The sequence below is a fragment of the Euprymna scolopes genome, chromosome 1 (assembly GCF_053919585.1).
Source record: "Euprymna scolopes isolate OS-2025 chromosome 1, ASM5391958v1, whole genome shotgun sequence".
Taxonomy (NCBI): Eukaryota; Metazoa; Mollusca; class Cephalopoda; order Sepiida; family Sepiolidae; genus Euprymna; species Euprymna scolopes.
In genome coordinates, this window is record NC_136482.1 from 177,185,316 (window position 1) to 177,207,321 (window position 22,006).

The 22,006-nt window shown below is 33.7% G+C and overlaps 1 protein-coding gene across 1 annotated transcript in view; it reads left to right on the top strand.

The window, feature by feature from the left end:
- Nucleotides 1–22,006, top strand: part of LOC145277776 (kinesin-like protein KIF14) — a 122,648-nt gene that overhangs the window by 63,898 nt on the left and 36,744 nt on the right. The window contains exons 17-20 of the mRNA XM_080129528.1: nt 7,729–7,876; nt 15,256–15,333; nt 18,645–18,716; nt 21,043–21,447. Coding sequence (XP_079985654.1) covers nt 7,729–7,876; nt 15,256–15,333; nt 18,645–18,716; nt 21,043–21,447 — 703 coding nt within the window. The remainder of the gene's footprint in view (nt 1–7,728; nt 7,877–15,255; nt 15,334–18,644; nt 18,717–21,042; nt 21,448–22,006) is intronic.

Consider the following 22,006-nt stretch of genomic DNA (forward strand, 5'->3'; position numbering starts at 1 on the left):
AAGATATGTAAGCTTCATAAATTCTCTTATTTTATCATTTAGTCCTCACATTCCATGAGCAATGTTTTTGACAGAGGGGGAAGAATTGCTGGTTTTTTTTTTGTTTTTTTATAGGTTGGTATCTATCCAAATAACATTTATCATTGGATAGTTTTTAACCTTGAAGTGGTATTTTTTTGGTACTTGTACAGTTCTGGTGCTACCAGATCAGGCTGTCTACTGACTTCCTGAGATGAAACGCACCTACATAGATGTCTTTGTTTTTTTATTCCCTTTTGCAAAACTTAGTCATGTTCTGCGAAAACAAAAACAAAAACAACATTCTCCTCCCCCTCCCCTCCCTCGTTTTCTTTTTCCTTCACCTCCTCACCTTTTTTTTTTTTTTTTTTTTTTTTTTTTTTTTTGCCTAGTTGGTAGGGCGATAGAACATACCAACTGCCCCCCTGCAGAGGGTAAAAATCCTTCAATGGGACCACCAGTTGACCGTTGGTGGCAACCCGTAATGCATTAAGAACGGGATCCTGGTGGTTGAGTGGAACATGCCTAGGAAATAATAACATGATACTACAACACACCACTTTGGCCCTTACTAGGCTAGACGGGAGGTTGGATAGGCCCGATCCAATCAATCGGTTGGTCATGACAAGCACTAATTCAGACAATCCAAACAAAAACACACTAACACTCAACATAAACAATAAACTGAATTAATAAGCGATGGCTGAAGGGTCAATCAAGCTGGGAAAAAGGTAACCATCAGGAATAATAAAAATACAGGGAAATCCCATACTTGGGTGGGCATAACCATATATTGTGAATGCTTGGAAACCTCCCCATGTTTGAGTATACCAGCTATGTAGCCCTGGAGAACCGAGGCGAATGGGATTTACCCCCTCATAGTTCTTCCCCATAAGGGGCTCCGAGGAGGGTGGGGAGCATGGCTGATGAATTTTTCAAAAATTATTATGAATACCAAAAAATCCAAGAGACCACACACAGAAATTGACTCTGACAGCGACAATGAAGATACAAACTTTCCAAGATTCATCGTGCTAGAAGCAACGTCTAATATACCGTTAACTAAAATGTCACCCTTCATTATCCAAAAGGTAATATCAAGCAAAATAACACCTAAAAATGTCAAAAAATTAAGGAATGGTACCATATTGGTAGAAGTACTAAATAAAAAACAGGCCAAAACTCTACTTCAACTACAAAAATTGCATGAAACAAACATCAAAGCTTATCCACACCAAACACTAAACTACTCCAAAGGAGTCATAAAAAACCAGGAAATCTCCGTCTGCACAACAGAAGAAATCAAAACAGAACTAAAAAACCAAGGGGTCACAGATGTAAAAAGAATCACATTTAAAAAAAAAGGAGAGGTAATATATACAAACACTTATATATTAACATTCAATTATCCTCAAATACCAGAGACCATCAATATAGGTTATGAAAGAACGAAAATAGAACAATACATCCCAAAACCTTTACAATGCTACAACTGCCAAAAGTTTGGACATAATAAAGACCAATGTCTAAGATTCTTCACATGTGGAAACTGCAGTGAAAAAAACCCAGACCACGATGAAGAAGACTGTCCAAATAAAACCAAATGCACAAACTGTCAAGAAGAGCACCACTCTCACTCAAAACAGTACAAAATATATAATCAAGAGAAGGAAATAATAACAATCAAATATCAAAAAAATATAACCTTCCAAGAAGCCCGCAAAGAAGTCACAAATCGCACCAAAAACTCATATGCCACAATAACCCAACAAGCAAACAAAATGTACAACTACAATGAACTAAACCTTGCTCCAGAAATTGCAAACCTAGCAAAAGAACTAAAGAACATACTTGAAGAATTAAAATCTTTTTTATCAGAACTGAAAATAAACTCCAACAGCCAAATAAAAGTCAGAAACGAACAACCCAGTATAAAAGAAAACGAAACAAAGGAAATCAGAAAAACTTCCATCAATATTGAGGAATCAATCCCTAAAGAAATGAAACCTCCTCAATTATCAAAACGTGAAAGATCCAAGTCACAAACAAGGACAAAAACAGATGTTAAAAATAAACACACAACAACAGAAAAAATGGAAATAGAACAGAACAACAAAAAAACTACCCCCCAAAAACAAAATGACAAACAAAAAACAGAATTAGTATTAATTGAAAATGAAAATAAATTTGAACTAGTTGAAACTGATAGCCAAAAAAGACAGTCAAGACAAAGTAAATCTAAAAGTCCCAGACCAAAACCCAAAAAAAGCCTCTCACCAGAAACAAGAAACAGACCATCCACTTCCAAAAGAAACACCCAAACTAACATCGAAACTATGGACGTAGACATAAACACCAACAGTCCAAAACCAAAAGAAAATATAAACCATGACTAACAAAATCCTACAGTGGAACATAAGAGGATTAAAAATTAATATCGAAGAAATGCAAATACTTATCAAATCCTTATGTCCTGCAATAATTTGCCTACAGGAAACACACTTAAAAGAAAATGACAAAATTAACATAAAACACTACTCAATATACAACCACATAAACAAATTATCATGCAAAGCCACCGGTGGATCATCAATACTGATAAACGAAAACATTCCACACAGCAAAGTGAACTTAAAAACAAATATGCAAGCTGTTGCAATAACTGCAACACTACACAAAACAATAACCCTATGCTCACTCTATATACCACCAAATGAAACAATAAACGAAACTGAATTAAACAATATAATCAAACAACTACCTAAACCTTTTCTACTGTTGGGAGACTTCAATAGTCATAATATATGGTGGGGCAGTAAAAAAAACAACAAAAGAGGCCAAACCATAGAAAAAATAATTAACCAAAACGATCTATGCCTACTCAACAACAAAGAGAATACATATATGCACCCACCAACGGGAACCCTATCAGCAATCGATATAACACTATGTGACCCAACTATATACATGGATTATAGCTGGAGAACACATAAGGATGCATGCGGAAGTGACCACTTCCCAATCATAATAGAAAACGAGAATCCCAAGCCAGAAGACAAAACACCCCGCTGGAATTTACAAAAGGCAAATTGGGAAAATTTCCAAAATACATGTCAATACAGATTAATACCTGAAGCGAATCCTGACTTAGAACACATCACATATTTCAGCAACACCCTACTCACAATAGCCGAGGAGAACATACCAAAAAGTTCCACTACTACAAAATATAACAAACCCTGGTACAATAAAGAATGCAAAGAAGCTATAAGAGCCAGACGTGCAAACCTAAGGAAATTTAAAAACAGTCCAACGAAAGAAAATTTGGACACCTATAAAAACAGCAAAGCCAAAGCACGGAAAACTATCAAAGAATCAAAACGGAACTCGTGGAAAGATTATGTAACAAAAATTAATCAAAACACAAAACCCAAAAAAGTATGGGAGATGGTCAGAAAAATAGCAGGAAAAAATACAAAGAACCCTATTAAACACCTTATATGCGACAACACAAAGATTACCGACAAACAAAATATCGCAAATAAATTAGCAGAACAATTCTCAATGAACTCATCATCAAAAAACCAAAATAAAAAATTCCAAGCTATAAAGAAAAATGAAGAAAAAATAAAAATAAACTTCAAATCAAAAAATGAAGAAAACTACAATCAATTATTCAACAGTGCAGAACTAGAGGAGGCAATAAACAAATCTCCCGATACAGCAGTCGGCCCCGACGAGATCCATTATCAATTCCTCAAAAAACTACCAAAACCATCACTGGACTACTTATTACAAATTTACAATGAGATATGGATAACTAACAACATTCCAAAAAACTGGAAGCAGGCAACAGTAATCCCAATACCCAAACCAAAAAAAGACCATACAAACCCAACAAACTACCGACCCATTGCACTAACTAGTTGTTTGTGCAAAACTTTTGAAAGAATGATTAACGAAAGATTAAATTGGTACTTGGAAAGCAAAAATCTAATTACAGAAAGCCAGTCGGGTTTCAGGAAAAATAGAAGCCCCACCGATCACTTAATAAAACTGGAAACACGCATAAGAGAAGCATTTGCAAAAAAAGAACATCTAATAGCAATTTTTTTTGACATGCAAAAGGCGTATGACACCGCTTGGAAATACGGAATCCAAAAAGACCTGTATGAACTAGGACTTAGGGGTAGAATGCCAGAAATTATCAGAAATTTCTTAACAAATAGAAACTTCCAAGTACGGATGGACAACACTTATTCAGTCCAAAAAGATCAAGAAATGGGGGTCCCCCAAGGCAGTATCCTGTCTGTCACCCTCTTCAACATTAAAATAAACAATATCATAAAAAACATAGACCCAGGAATTGAAAATGCCCTATACGTGGACGACCTACTTATATACTACCAATCTAAATATATACAAACAGCCGAACGCAAACTACAACTCTGTCTGAATAAAATAAACAAATGGGCCATAGAAAATGGATTTACATTCTCAGAGGAAAAAACTAAATGCATCCACTTTTGCAAATTACGAAAATTCCACCACGACCCCAACCTGAAACTGGATAACAAGAACATCCCACTTACCGACCAACATAAATATTTAGGTATTATATTTGATAAAAAATTGAACTTTATACCGCATATAAAATATTTAAAAGCAAAATGCCAAAAGACAATGCAATTGATCAAAGTCCTAGCACACACCGATTGGGGTGCAGACAAAGTCACATTATTAAAATTATACCAAACTCTAATCAGATCTAAAATGGACTATGGATGCTTCATCTATGGAGCAGCAAGGAAGTCCTACATAAAAGAACTAAATACAATCCACCATCAAGGATTAAGATTAGCCTTGGGAGCATTTAGAACCTCTCCAGTAGAAAGCCTCTATATAGAGGCCCACGAGCCTCCACTGATTCTAAGACGACAGAAGTTAGCGCTACAATATTACCTAAAGCTGGTATCAAGTCCAACAAATCCTGCATATCAATGTACCCTTCACCCACAATACACACATCTCTTCAACAAGAAAGAAGATATCAAGCCCTACAGCCTCCGGATAAAAAACCTTCTCACAGAAGCCCAAATGGACATTACAAAAATACATAAATATAACAAATCAAAAACTCCACCCTGGATGATCAAACAACCACACATAATATTAAAATTAAATAAATATCCCAAAACGAAAACCCACCCATCAACCTTCCATGAAGAACTACTTATCATCCAGAATACATACAAAGAATATACACAAATTTACACTGACGGATCAAAAGATGGAGATAAAGTAGGATGCGCAGCCATCCACAAAAAAATAAAACTAAAGAAAAGGCTCCCAAACGAATCTTCTATTTTCAGCGCAGAAGCAACAGCCATAGATTTGGCACTGAATATAATAACCAATGATGACCATCAAAAATATATCATATTTACTGACTCACTTTCAATACTCATATCTCTAAAAGAAAAAAAAATGACAAACCCACTTATTACAAAATTGCTAAACAAAATAGATGCCATAACCATGAAAAAAAACATTATCTTTTGCTGGATACCAAGCCATATCGGCATATACATGAATGAACAAGCAGATAAGGCAGCAAAGGAAACTCTGCAACAAAACCACATAAGTGGAAAAATCCCCTATACAGACCTAAAGACTAAAATAAACACATTTTTGAAGAGAAAATGGCAAGAAAACTGGAGCTCATGCACCAAAAACAAACTATTCCAAATAACACCAAATATTGGAACGAGAGACACCAAAAAGTTAACAAGAAAGGAAGAGGTAGTAATGACCAGACTGCGAATAGGTCACACTCACATCACCCACTCACATCTACTAAAAGGGGAGGAGACACCAAACTGTATAACGTGTCAAGAACCCTACACAATACACCATATACTGACAAACTGCATTGACCTTGAACAAATCCGAACAAAGTATTACCAAGAAAAAAATCTGAAAACAATATTAAACAAGATTGATCCCCAAAAAATTATCAATTTTCTGAAAGAAACTAAAATATACTCAAAAATATAAGGAAAGACCCCCCCCCACAAAAAAAAAAAAAAAAACCTTAAGAAGAACAAACCAATATTTAACACAACATAACGAACCTTTCGGCATTAAATGACCCCAAAGTGGTTGATATGCCGTAAAACAAAACAAACAAACAAACAAACTTGTACAGTTTAATCAAGACATTAAAAAGGAAAATATTGGAAAAAAGGTTATATTCTACGTATCCATTATGGAATGAAGTTCTCTGAAAAAAATTTCACTTAATTTCATCAAGTAGTTTTTTTTTGTTTTTTTACAGCGAAAAAACAATTTGATATGACACAGAGCAAAAGGTTTGATTTTTAGGTAGAAAAGCTAGTATGGAGAGGAAGTATCGGCGCTTTAAATTGCGTTATCTCCTCCGTGGTGTGTTCAAAAAATTCAAAGATTTCTACCTTCAACATGCTCTCATAAAAACGTGTTTTTTTGCTAAAAAAAAAAAAAAACCTACTCTATCAAATTAAGTGAAATTTTTTTTCGGAGATCTTCAGTCCAAAACGGATACGTATAATATAACCTTTTTTTTATATTTTCATTTTTCAATGTCTTTATTAAACTGTACAAGTGCCATTTTTTTAAAAAATGTGTTTATCACTTTTTTTAAAATATTTTTTAACTCCTTGTATCAAATGGCTTCTAGCAATAAATTGGAGTATAACACAGTGCATATGAGCGTGTGGGAAAATAGCAGCAGCAGTGAAAGATAGCTGGGTGCAAAGAGATTAGCAACAGCAGCAGCCGAATAAAGGCACATGCAAATTAGGAAGTATGTGTGAGAAGAAAAGTGGGGGTAAAAAAAGAGGAAAGAAAAAATGTATCGTGTGCTCGAGGGGGGAAACAAAGTTGGCGTCGAAGGAATCGAATGTATTAGCAAAAGTATGTTACAGAGGTACACGTCATGATTCTGGGGCCATAACTGCCACAAATCACAAACTAATTAATAATATGTTAAATGAAACTATATTTATAATCTTTGAATAAGTTCATTATTTTAGAAATAGTTATATCAGCTTACCCCATAATATTTAAAAAAAATTGATTTTGTTATCTTGTCATTGTGAACTAGTGAGTGTGCCCTCGACAGTCATCAATTTGAAAGATGATGTCGGTTTTCATTAAAAATTATTAACGTTAATATTAATAAAAACTCAAAATTATTAAAAATTATAAAAGAATCAATTAATAAGAGTTGTCAATTTTGTTTCAGCAAAGAAACTGCTGCTTTAATATGCATATTATTAATATTAAATATGCATATTATTTTTTTTATGTTTAATCTTATTTGCTTTTAATAATGAGGGTAGCTATTAGACATTGAGTTTGCATTTAACAACTCGTAATTCATTACTTCCCTTATTTTATTTTTTAGTCCTCACGTTCCATCAGCAATGTTTCTGTACAATTGGAGAAATAATTACTGTTTTCTGGGTCAGCTTTTGTTTAGAATAGATAGTGTGTAGAGATTTTAAATTCTCTTATAATATTCATCATTGTTAAACTGTCTAATTATCCATTTCATTATCGCTTCTACTCGAATGGATTTTTAGACTTGATAAGTGGTGACGTATTCGTAAAAAGAAAAAGTTGTAATTTTTTTTTTTTTTTTTTTTTTTTTAATTTTATTTTATAAAGATTGGCTGAAGAGTTGGATGAAGTCAAGAAACAGGTACAGCTGGATATGATTCAACAAATTGATGAAGAAAAAAACAGGACAGAAGAATTGCTTCAGAAACAGAAATCTGGATATGAAGTTCAACTTGCTAATCTTCAAGACGTACTTGTGAGTTATCTATATTTCATTAAAAAAAATTATTTTTTTAAACTGTAAGCGTAACATGCAGCCGCAGCTGAGATTGAACTCACTACACGAATTTGTAGTGTAATTCAAATCTTGTCCATAGCTGAATACTTGATGCTCCACCAGAACTACCAAGGTTACTTTTTATTGTGACACCATCACTAGATGGGCTGCCCACCACGGCTTAAGAGAGGCCCATCTACCCTAGAGAGAAGGATAGACTGCGCCAGTTTCCCAACCTGTTATTTTACCTCACGGTACATACAATGCCTTGCCTTCCCAAATGGTCACCCATTTGGTACTGGCCAGGCTCAATGTTGCTTAACTTTGATGATCTGGTGAGAACCGGTGTGTCAACGTGATTGTGCCGTATATCTTTTCAACCAGTGTTCACCCCCAAATAAGGCATGTTGTCACTGGATTGTAAAGGCTACTATTTGGGACCATGATTAAAGGGACTATGTGAGGAGATAAGAGAGATGTCTGTTCATATTACATTTAAACTTCTGCATGTTTATACAGTCAAGGAAGCGAGAAATAGATAGGGAGTACCAAAGGCTGGCAGTTTGAGGAAATAATCTATTACAATAGAAAGCTATTAGAGTAGAAGGTTTTCTTGCATCTAGGGACCTCTACAGTGAAAAGAGGGATTTTGCTGCTCGATGAATTTGTCAAGCGAGGGGTACAAGTGCTGCAAGTTCAAAACAGGCACAGGAATGCAATATTGCAGTGATGGGACAGTGGTTGGAGCTTGGTTGATAGTTGATCTATTAGAACTGATTCCTAAGTTTGATAGAAAGTTTCCTGAATTTGACAAGATACACCCGAAGAAAGTCGGAGATTATATCGACTGAGACACTGAGAAAACGTTCAAGATGAGTAGTTTGACTAATCCAAATTATCTCAAAATTTCAGAAACAAAAAAACAGATGAACATATTCAAATTTGAATGTGAAAACAAGAAATGTTTTAGTAAAACTGCATTTGTAAAAGCTAATTAGCTCATTATAATTATGGTAATTAGCTCATTATAAAAAAATAAAATCCTGCATTGATACAAATAAAAATGAGTTCATTTCTGGTTATAACTTCTGACATAGCTGCTATCGGAAGCAGTGACAAGGAAAATCAGTTCCTTCGCTTTTTGTCTCTCACGCCTATATCTCCCCTGTGCATGTACTCTTTTCTTTATTACGTTTTTCTGAGCATTCTTTTTTTTATTTAATAATCATTAAAATAAAACCAAAAAAACTTTTCAATTAAGAATTATTGAAATTAGTTTGAGCTTTTTTTTTAAAGAATTATTGAAAACACTTTTTAAAATCTTTTTGGAATATTATGTATTGTTTTTTTTATGATGTTTGAAAATTTGTTATTTTGATTTCAATAATTTTATTTTTATACTTTTATAAACATATATATATATAAAAGGCAAAATGTGTGTATGTTCGCTTTCTCTGTATGCCCGCAAAAGGCTTTTTTCTGGGGGGGGGTTTGCTCATTCTTAGAACTTTTTATATGCTGTCTAAATGATAATATATACGAGTTAACAACGGGGGGGGTCTCCTGCCTATTTAATTAGCCCGACTTTGAAACGCTAAAATACCACATTTTTGGATCGCTGCATGTTGCTTTCGCTTTTTGGTATAAAAAAAGCGAAACCAGATTCGGCTTTTCACCATCATATCAGACAATTGCTTTCATTGGGTAAACAAAACAACTATCCAGCAGTAAAAGGATTTGACCTCATTAAAAACTTTGAAATAGCGTGATGGTTGTCACTTTTTAATCGATCTTACATTGCTGCTGTCGCCGTAGTGCAGGTGTTCAGGCTCAGCCTATTGGCCTCAAGGCTCCGGGTTCGAGCCTACCTGCCACTTCCTTCCTCCCTCCCTCCCCCTTATTTTTTTTTCCATTTTTAAAATCGCGTTTTTTTTGGTTATATTTTTTAACAAGTTTAACATTTTTTTTTTTTTTTTTTTTGTATTTAAACAGGGTTAAGTTTACTTTTTGTTCTTATTTACCCCCCCCCCCCCCCAAACAAAAATACACACACCTCCAAACACCCAGGCAACGCCGGGTACTCCCTGCTGCTAGTTTATTATATAAATGCGAATAAAACTTATTTTGAAAATGCAAAAAAAAATGTATTTTTATAATTTCGTAAATACTTTTTATAAAATTTTAAATCAAATAACAATTTATTTTTGTAATTTTGTTATTACAAGTGCAAATAAAGACTGTTATTTTTATTAATTTTTATTGTATACTTTTCAATAAATTTCTTCACGATAGAAATATTAAAGAACTAGCATAGGTGCCCGGGTGTTTGGAGGTGTATGCTGAGCAAAAAAAATACAAAAGGGTAAATTTTTTTTTTAACTTTGACCCCTATTATGGCCCCTTAACATTTATTGTTTTGGGCTCAAATCAAGTTAAGTTAGATCCATGTCCAAGGAACCTATATCTAAAATTTCAAGTGTGTGGACCCAAAATTGTCGGAGGCGTTTGCTAGAGTTCTCAAAAGTCAAATCGTTGAACTTTGACCCTTTAACAGCCAAATTTCTGGCCAAAAACCGATCACATAGATTTTCCCAAATCTCAGTACCCTGTATATCAAATTTCGAGTCTGTAGACTAAAAATTGTCAGTTATTGTGTAGGGAAATGTACACAGACAGACACAGACACGTTCACTTTTATAGATATATAGATAGATAGATTTGTTTAACAAAAACATATGTATACATAAATATATATGGAAACAATTTTGTGCTTACTATAAACTTTTTTCGCAAATATTATGCAAGTATAAATCATGTAGAATATCTGCATGAATATAATTACACGTAATAGTTAACTAAAGATGAGTATCCCATTAAAAAACCGAAGCAACTAATAGGGAATTAATTAAAATGAATGTTTAAAAGAATATGCAAATTAGGTAGATCGTTTGCTAGTGAATGCAATTCTACAACCAAGATATAAGAAAATTGTATTTTCTTTTTAAATAAATAGAAAAGAACAAAATACGAAACTAAACAGAAAAGAAGTTAAACTAATCAGAATAAAAATAGGCCATACCCACTTAACCCACTCATATCTCCTAAAAAAAAGAACGCCAACCCATCTGTATATCTTGTCAAACACCACTCACAATCAAATACATATTAATTGAATGTACTGATTTTGTAACAGTAAGAAATCGATTCTACAAAGAAAACTATATTAAAGAGTTATTTGATGAAAACAATCCCCACACCATACTCTCATATCTTAAAAAAATTGACCTTTATGAAATAATTTAAAAAGAACCCTGTATACAATGGTCCTGGGTATGACCTAAAACTATATCCGATGGTGAGGCCCCACCTTGCAGGCTTTGGGGAGTGTGGAGCCACCCTTTAATTGCCATTGCTCCCAGGTCCACTCTGACCCAGAGTGGTAGTACCTGTTAGGGTCCCAACTATGGGTTAAATAGAATCTGACTTAAAAAAAAATATACTCCATTAAAAATCGTTCCTCAAAATAACTAGATTCGGCATTAAATAACCTGAAAAGGGTTGATATGCCGTAAAACAAAAACAACCAACGAAATAGAAAAGAGGGTTTTTAATATGAATATCGATACACACAAAAGAAAACCGAATTTATAGGAGTATAGATAATAAAAATAAAGGAAATTAAATTTCCAAATTTTTGTGTCTGTCTAGTAAGAAGCAATTCAGAGATTTTAAGGATTCTCTTTAAGTTAAGTGGTAACACAATGGTTTATGGCAACACTTCAAAGAACATTGGTAATCAAGATCATTTAGATTCTCTCCTTCGATCTGGAGCATCTAATGTAATGGGGGGGGGTGACTTGTTACTTATGTTACCACTCTCTTGCAAGGGATGGTATCCCTTCCATGTTTACCCTCCTTCGTCAAAGACGCCAACGCTGGATAGGCCATGTGCACTGCATGGACAATGGGAGAATCCAAAAAAACATTCTCTACGTGTGAACTCACTACTGGCAAAAGGGAAGTTGGTCATCCTTACCTTTGTTATGTTGACGTGTGCAAACGTGATATAAAAGCATGTGATATTGACGCTACCAGCTGGGGGCCCAAAACTAAAGTCCACAACATCTGGAGACAAATGGTAACCAAAGGTCTGACCACTAGCGAAAGGTTCATCACAAAACGGGCGGAGACTAAAAGACTATTCAAGAAGGCCAGTCAACAAAATTCAACAGACCACCAACACAACGCATCGATCTTCACCTGATATGTCTACAACCGACAATGTAGATCGAAAATAGGCTTATTCAGTCACAGAAGATGGTGTTCAACCACCTACCGGTGCAACCCCATAGTCTTCCAGATTGACGGATGCCACCAACTCCCTTGCTTGACAATGATCGTTGACCCAACATTGTTTCCAAAGTCTTATTCTCCTTCATTTTTCTTTTTCCAGTTTTGGCAATGTCATTGTCCTTGTACACTGATGACTGCCGAGGATTTGAGGACAGTGACTCACAAGTATAAAAAAAAAACAAGCAACAAAACAGAAAGTAAAAACTCTGACACATTGTTGGGCTCTGGGGGTGTGTGTGTGTGTGACACCATCGACACTCTAAGCATTAACGTTCACATCTTGGTTGGTCGTCTGTTGAGGCCTCTTTGTCATCAATTGACGTCATCTGATCTCGGTCTCCTAAACTTTCCTGATCTGGTCTAACCTGCAATCTGCCATTAACTGTCTCAAGCTGGAAACTGTTCTCAGTTGTTGTCCATAAACTGTAGACAGTCATAAAGCTGTCACAAAACTCGGTCCCACCCTAAAACTGTCCATAAGCTAACTCTGTCCACCACACCTTTATTAACCATCCTATTTCAGATGGTCTTTGTGTTCTTTGGTGAACAACTTCCTCTCCATCGTCTTTTTACTAACCTCACTTCCTATAAACTTTGTTCTGCTGATCAACTTATTTCCTTTTTTCTTTCTTTTTTCAATCACTTCCTAACAGTTTGGGAGAGGAACGTCTAGAGTATTGCAACTTTTAAGATCTCTAAAACCAAGTTTCTCTCCTTTCACCACCAATGCTCAGATCCTTGTTTTTCCTCCATTTGAATGAATATCGGTCTCCTTGAAGAAACCTTTTGCTTTGATAAGATCCTAGAACTGATTTTCACTCCAAACCTGAAATGGAATATTCACATAAAATCTGTCGCTAAGGTTGCTGCAAAGATTGTTGAATCCTTCTACTGCTCAAGAAATATCTAACTCCTGATGCAATCTTCACATTAAATCTGTCGCTAAGGTTGCTGCAAAGATTGTTGAATCCTTCTACTGCTCAAGAAATATCTAACTCCTGATGCAATCTTCACATTAAATCTGTCGCTAAGGTTGCTGCAAAGATTGTTGAATCCTTCTACTGCTCAAGAAATATCTAACTCCTGATGCAATCTTCTACCTATAGTCAGGTGTGTTCTAATATGGATTATTGCTACCACGTGCTCTTCAGAGCTTTATTTCTTGCCATAATGAAGTACAAAATCAACTTTGAAATCTAGCAAAGGATAATGTCTTCTCTACATAACCATCTTTTTCATAGAAGAGAAGTTGTTAATCTTGTCTTTTATGCAAGATGCTCGACTGAGTTCCAATCACTGATTACTCTTTGTAAGACAGTCACAGCAAGACCTGGTCAGAGATAAATTAGTTTGGAAGTCAATTTCTGGTACTAGTGCATTTTATGAATCAAATGTCTGTATACATCTGCTCGGGTTGTCCAGCACCTGACGTAAACTGGCAGATTACGTCGAATGTTGCTGAGCAACTCTTAAAAAAGCTAGAAAATAGCAATTCTTAAAAAAGCTAGAAAATAGCAACTCTTAAAAAAAGCTAGAAAATAGCAACTCTTAAAAAAAGCTAGAAAATAGCAACTCTTAAAAAAAAGCTAGAAAATAGCAACTCTTAAAAAAAAGCTAGAAAATAGCAACTCTTAAAAAAAAGCTAGAAAATAGCAACTCTTAAAAGAAGCTAGAAAATAGCAACTCTTAAAAGAAGCTAGAAAATAGCAACTCTTAAAAGAAGCTAGAAAATGGCAACTCTTAAAAGAAGCTAGAAAATGGCAACTCTTAAAAGAAGCTAGAAAATGGCAACTCTTAAAAGAAGCTAGAAAATGGCAACTCTTAAAAGAAGCTAGAAAATGGCAACTCTTAAAAGAAGCTAGAAAATGGCAACTCTTAAAAGAAGCTAGAAAATGGCAACTCTTAAAAGAAGCTAGAAAATGGCAACTCTTAAAAGAAGCTAGAAAATGGCAACTCTTAAAAAAGCTAGAAAATGGCAACTCTTAAAAAAGCTAGAAAATGGCAACTCTTAAAAAAGCTAGAAAATGGCAACTCTTAAAAAAGCTAGAAAATGGCAACTCTTAAAAAAGCTAGAAAATGGCAACTCTTAAAAAAGCTAGAAAATGGCAACTCTTAAAAAAGCTAGAAAATAGCAACTCTTAAAAAAGCTAGAAAATAGCAACATAAAAATTACAAAAAAAAAAAAACACACACAAAAATGGAAAAGCAATAAAATACAACAACCAACTACCATAAGTTTTATGCATAAATATTTTATTTTTTGGTTTAAATATGTAGATACATTTTTTTCTTGTGTGCTTAAAAACTAAATTGGGAGAGGGTGTCTCGTTAGGATTTAGGGTTAGTTCCTCCAATTGATAACAGTATTTTCTGAGCCCATCCCACATTTTCTACTTCAGATTTTTGCCCATGTCCTGTACCTCATTTCAGATTCTATCAGTTTGTTACGTTGACAGTATCTACAATTACCATACTTTGGAGTAATTGCGCCATATCTGGGGTAATTGCAGTAACTAGTTAAAAGTGCTCTTTTGTCAACCACGCATATAAAGAGCACTTTTTTTTTTTTTTTGCCGCAATTACCTTAAAGTATGGTACACTAACTTGTCCAGCATAGTTAGATTAATTGCTGTATACTGCTCCATGATTTAAGATTAATAAAAAAGGTTGTTTTTTTTTCCTTTTTCTTCCAATATATCAAAGTCGTCTGCTATTTATGTGGATTCTCATTAGATAATTGCATTTATTGTCTCTTTCTGATATTTTAAATTGCAGTAGTATACGTCAGATGCCAGACAAATCTGGGAAGACATTTGCAGACCTCCAGTTCACAAAATGCACTGGTACTTAATTTCTAAAAGTTGTCCATCATATGTCAGCATGTTTAATCAAACCTACCTAGGAAAGAAATATACTCTTAAAATTGCATCATTTAACAGTGCAGTTTTTACCATTTATAGTGTTTTTTATTTATTTATTTATTTTTTATTTTTTTTGCTTTTCAGAATGAAAAAAACAGTCTAATGAAAATATCTGAACTTGAAAACAAAGAATTAGCTGAGAAAATAAAAAAACAAAAACAGGTAACAAAAAAAATTTTTTTAATGGATTTTAAATATTGCCGGACTATTGCAGTATTGACTAGTTTTAAAGTAAAAATCACTATATAATTATTAATCTATACTCCTATAAAATTTTTTTGTGTGTATTTATATTAAAAACCCTTTTTTTCTATTTATTGGTATTATTTATTTTATATCATATTTAAGCGTATTTTACAACTTGGCGGCCTGCTAGTATTGCAATATTAATATCAAAATATCAGCTCTTGTCTAGAGTTTCCATTTATTGGAAAAATGAAAAAAAAGAAAAATCTGTATGATGTACCTATGATAAAATAAAAATATCTTATTCTAAGAGTCAAGTAGGTTTATTTTAAATAAGAAAATAGTTTTGTGAGTAACAGGAGAGAGGCTGTTTTGTCTTCCATTTTGAAAACTATCTAAAAAAAATAAAACAACAACGACAAAGGGAGATTACTACCAATGCTATAAACCTTATAATCGCTTACAAAGCTAGTGGTAGTCATACTAAGAAAATGTATTTATTTCTAAACATTATTTATGTTTTATGTTAAAGTAAATATTTCTTTATTTTAATTTTTAGTTTTTTTTTTAGTTTTTTTTTTTTTTCTTTTAATTTGTTACTAATTCATCTCCCTGGACAAACACCATGCAAATAATGGTTGATTAAATATTCTTTAAATCGGAAAAAAAAAAATCGCTTTTTTTAAATGTATTTATTTCAAATTGTACTGTTTAGTCGACGGAATAAAATAATTGGATTCTGGAACGGTGTGGCTTGGGAATCTTTTAATGTGGTCTCAGATTTTTTTTTTTGAGCGGGAAGAGTTTTTCTGATTACTATCTTTAAAGTGAGTTTTTTTTGTTTTTTGCTTACCATTATTTTCATCTTAATCACCTGTCTTTGTTTCCTTATTTGTTTTGAATATTGCCTGTTTTTTTATTATTAATATTTGATCATCTCTAAAAAGCAGCAAAATAAACTAAAGACAATATTTTTTGTTATGGGTGCAAGTCTTGGTGATGAGAAAAGTATCAAGCCATAATTTTTTGACAGCTATTAATCAATTATGTCCAGTTTTGTTTGCAATAGGCAAAGCTGATATTACTTATCTTCAAACCAGTTAGTTTATTTGGAAGCCCTAAATTATTAAATAAACCCCTCCAAAAAGGGTTGATATGCCATAAAAAATATTAAAAATCTGGATCTAATTTTGACTTGATCAATGTCGTATCAGTTTTTACATGTACTCGTTCAGCTTTTATATTAGACTAGTGGGGGGATACCTGGTGTTGCCCAGGTGTTTGTAGGTGTGTTTTTTTTGTTTTTTTTTTTTGAAGGGGGGGGGGTAAAGCGGAAGAAAAAGGAAACTTAAACCTGTTTAAATATAAAAAAAATGATAAACAGCGATTTTAAAAATAGGGAAAAAAATCTTTTGTAGGTGTAAAAGAAAAAGGCGGGGGGGGGGGGGCGCGTTGGTGGCAGGTAGGCTCGAACCCAGAGCCTAGAGGCCGATAGGCTGAGTCTGAACACCTGCGCTACGGCGACAGTAGCAATGTAAGACCGATTAAAAAGTGAATTGAGGTCAAACATCATGCTATTCCGCAGTTTTTAAGTATGTGTTTAATGAAGTCAAATCCTTTTACTGTGGGATAGTTTTGTTTGTTTACCCAACTTTGGAGAGTGTTCAAATGAAAGCAATTGTCTGATATGACGGTGAAAAACCGACATTGACCAAACGTTTCCATCGGTTTCTGAACGTTGTTCCCGGGTTAGCCAAGAAACGCTCATTAGTTTCACATCAGTTTCGCTTTTATACGAAAAAGCCGAATGAACATGTGAGAGGCCAAAATAGCAATAATTTTGTAAAAGTCGCTGTAAATAAATCTAGCCGCGATGTGCGTTCACAAATCGTACATATTATGATCTAGGTTGTATATAAAAAGTTCTAAGTGATAGTCCCCCCCCCCTTCCGAAGAATCCCGGCGAAAAAAGCCTTTGCCGGACATACACAAAATGTTCACACACATTTTGCCTTATATATAGACTAGCGGGTGTTTGGAGGTGTGTGTGTTGGGGAGGGGGAAGATCAAAACAACCCTGTTAAAAAAGAAAAAAAGGAAGAAAACGTTGGCCGGATGTTTGGAGGTGTAAAAGAAAAAAATAGTTTTAGTAGGAAGGTAGCCTTGATGGGAAGGTGGAAACGAAATGGAAAAAACTCCCTGAGACCTAACCATCTCGGCCACAAGGGGAAGTGATAAGTGTTTTAAGTTAATAAAAAGTGAAATATAATATAAAGTGAATATAAAGTGAAATTGACAGGTGCGAGAAAGTTAAGTCGCGTGATGGTTGACCTAGTTTTGCGCTGCAAGCCAGTTTCTGTTTCCCCTGCCCCATCATTCGCTTTTTTTATATTGAAAAGCATAACGAAGACGAAAATAGTGCGTAAAAATTGGGCAAATTAAAGATAGCCGCGAACCCCGTTCTTAAGTCGTAAATATTATGAGTTAGATAGCATATAAAAAGTTTTAAGGATAGAGCCGACCGAGAAGCCCAGTGAAAAATGCCTTTGGCGGACATACACAAAAATGCACACACTAACACACATTTTCGCTTTTATATATATATAGATTATAGATTATTTCTGGATTAAATATTGAAAGGCTTGGCATGGTGAATCTACATCTTGAAAGGATCAACATTTAATATTTTTGATATCTTTTTGGTATCTTGTTATTTGCTGTCATTAATTTTGGAGTGATAAATATTTTATTCAGTTGGATTCATGGTAAGATATTAAGTAAAAATGCAAGAATTAAGATTTTCTTGCATTTTTACTTAAAAATTTGGTGATTCTACATTATTGGGACAAGATTTTGTGGTCGATAAATGGAGTTTTCAGATAAAAAACAATGGTTTCAACTAATTTTTTTTTTTGTCCATTCTAATAAATTACAATGGTAGCTTCCAAATTATGCAGTTGAAATTACCTGAATATTACTGAATTAAAAAAAACCCAAAAAACTTTAATCGTGTTAGCAGGTGAAAAATTGTCGTCATCTTTGTTTAATTCGAACGGAAAATTAAAAATGTGTTTTACGATCGTTTTCATCAAATTCTATTTTTTATTTTCTTTAATAAAAAATTTTCTACCTTATCAATTTTCGTAATTTTTGGATATAATCATCTTAAAAATATGAAGAATACGTAGATACCATTGTTTTCATGTGAAATTCAGTTTTACGATTTTCGAAAATCTCATCCTAATTCTGTGGAAATGCCAAAAGTTTTGTTTTCTTTTTTTTGACAGGAATTGGATGTAAAACTATTGGCAGAAAAACAACGCCAAAAAGAAATCCTTCAAATAACGGAGACGATTTCAGTATGTCAATTTTTCTTCTTTTTTTAATTAAAAAATTTGTATTTTTTACTTTAGTTCATGCCAAACAAGGCACGATGCAATTGAGATTTAAGGAGAAAATGTGAATTAGGGACATTCTAAGCAAGCTGTTGTGCAGTGAGATGCTTGTTCACATTTCATTTAGACTTCTGCCTGTTAGTATGGTCGGGGAAACAGGAAGTAGTAAGGAAATTCCAAAGCAAGCAGTTTGAGGAAAGAAGCTATGAGGATAGAAAGCCCTCCAGCATCTGGGGATCTCTATAGTGAAGAGGTGGTATTTTGCTGACTGTTTGATTGTGAGTATTTATATCGAGAGAGCACCAGTACAGCACATTCTGTTAAAGTAGTTATGGAACAAACCCAGGAATGCAAGATTGCGGTGATGGGACAGAGGTTGAAGCTTGTTAGATAATGTTCCAGCTCTTATATTGGAGAATCTTTTTTGGGTGGATTTGTCCAAGACAGATAGATGCTAGTGATTGGTGCACCAACCTAAATGTAACAACAATATTCCATGTATGGGTGAATAGTGGCTTTGTAGATACATAGGACACTGTCAAGTGCGAGTATTTTTCTAGACCAGTAAAAGGAGCATACCTTCTTTGCAATGTCTTCTATGTATTTGTTTCAATTCATACTGTGAATATTTGGTCGGTTTTGGGATATTTGTTCGTGTGAAATATTGAATAATAGTCGTTTTTAAGATATAGTATTCTGACAGATGTTGAAAATAAAATTGAAATATTTTTCATAAGACGAAAGATTATCTCAATCTTGGACTTCATCACAGCCTTCTCTACGGATTTTTTCTTTCATCTTTGTTTTTTTTTTGTTTTTTTTTTCCTTTTTTTTTTCCTTTTTTCTTTTTTTTCTTTCCCTTTTTTTCACTGATAGGTCACCCTTTATCAAGGTGTGAGCACTTGAGAATAAGCGTTAAAAGAATTGTTGATTGAATGAGGATCACTGATATGAGAAGATTTGAAATAGTGTGGTGTAGAGGTTACATGCAGAATATTATGTGAAAACATAATTTTCCAAGAGGATGACTTTCCAAGTATTTGTTTACATTAAACTTGGAAAGAGCCATGCAGTAGTCGGTTTGAGAGATTTGTGGTATCTTGTTTGACAAATATGATATTCTAGAAAACAATTTATTCATGGAAGTTCCGTTTGGTTTTTAATACAGAGAAAGAGAGAGAAAAGGGAAAGTTCTTTGCTGTGATTAAAGCACAAATGAGGTCTTGCTGCAAATATTTTACGGGGATGGCATATGGATTGGAGCTCAATCGATTTTTCAGTGGTTTTTCTCTCCTCTGTTCTGTGTCTCATAATCTCTAGGGTCCTCCCCCTGTTCCCAGCAGTCTTTTTTTTTTCTTTTTTTTTTTTTGACAATTTATTCCGAACAACACACATACTATTCAATCTCTTCTGATATCTTGCAATCATTTAGTTATCTTTCAGATCAAATCTAATTTTAGGGAGACCTCAGATATCCCTTTTCATTGGAGAGTGTATAGAAACTCCAAGGCTGAGTGGGATAGCTATATATATGAGAAGTTTGAAATATGTAATAAAACTTCAGACAAAGTTGAATGGTTTATATATAGAATTAGAAGATAAGCGTTCAAATAATGATACACATATATAGCCATTAATATTTCAGCCTTTAAATTTGACCTTATTATGAAAAATCAAAAATAAAGAAAAATCTGTATGATATATGCACCCATGACTGAAAGAAAACATTGTACACTCCAAACATCATGTAAAGAATGATTAGCCCATCAGCTGTTAGCAGACAACAAATTTCAATGAATTCCTGAAATTCATTTAAACCAGAAAAAAAACCAAAGTTTTGTGTTAGTTGAAGTATTCCTTGTAAAAAAAAAAATATTTACAATTTCATTGAAAAAGTTACTTGAAACTGTAAAAAAATCTTTTTTGTCATCATTTTCATTGGAAAAAAAATTATTCTTGAAAAAATAAAAAAACAATTTATTTGAAATGTTTCTTGAAAACAACAAAAACAAAGAACACTTTATATACTTTTCTTGAAAAAAAAAATTTCTTTCCTACATAAACTTATAACTATTTTTCGTGTTTTACAATTTTTATTATTTTTTCCTCAATTATGTCCCATTTGATGATAATGGTATGTTCTGAATTGATCATCTCTTGCAGTCTTAGTCATTGGCATCTTCCAGATGCTTCTATAACCATGTCACAAAGTGTTGACACAATGTTGCCAGAACTTTAGTCAGAATCTGAGTCAGTACTGAAAATTATGTCGGTGAAATCTCTTTTCCAGAGTCAGAAGCAAGCCGATGATGTTTTGTTGAAAAGCCTGCAAAAGGTGCGCGACGCCGCCGAAAACAACCTGAAAAAACTGCAGCTGCACTTACAAGAAACTTTAAATGGTTCTTCGAGTTCGGCATCAATGAAATCAGAAGATCCAAACATTCTACAGTCTCCATCTTCAGTTTATCAGCAAACAATGTTAACAATTAATTCTTTGATGAATCTGGTTGAAGATGTCAACTCTCAAGATCGACAAAGCATCGAAGAAATCAAGAACAAACAACAATCTCTCACGAAAGAAATGTTTGATACATATCAGTCCAAACAAGAAAAACATTCGTCAGCTGGCATTTACCAAACATATTTAGCCATCTTAGAAGCCAATGCTATTTGTCGACATCTTAAGAAAAATATTGTAAGTAAATTTGAATTGTTTATTCATTATATTTGGATTCGTCGAACTACTGTTCTTATCTTGAGTATTATTTTCACAATGTTTTGGTTGATTTATCCTCCTACCTTCTTCAGGCGTATCTTGTCAAACTTGGGGAATCTGCATGGAATCTCAAAGGAATCCTTTATTTAATCCACAGGGGTAGAGTGCTTTCGTTCTATGACTGAGTAGAAGCCCTTAGTAATTCGTAATTGTATTTTGAGTGTTGCCCACACTGAGGATTGAACCTTTAACTGAAACTTTTACGGCTAAATTTTATCAAGTATTCTATCTGCTATGCCATGGGTCCTTGTAGACAATTCTATGACAAACTATAGAAGTCTTAAACCTATTTTTGTTTTTAGATGTACAATCTTACTATGTATTGCTACATACATAGATTAAGTTTTTTTTATATACTATTTATGAGTTGAATGAATTGGGTTATGAAACTCTGCCTTATCCGCCATACTCTCCAAGTGTGTTGATTCTGATGACAAGAGAAAATGAATAGGAATGTTCATCACATTAATATTTTATT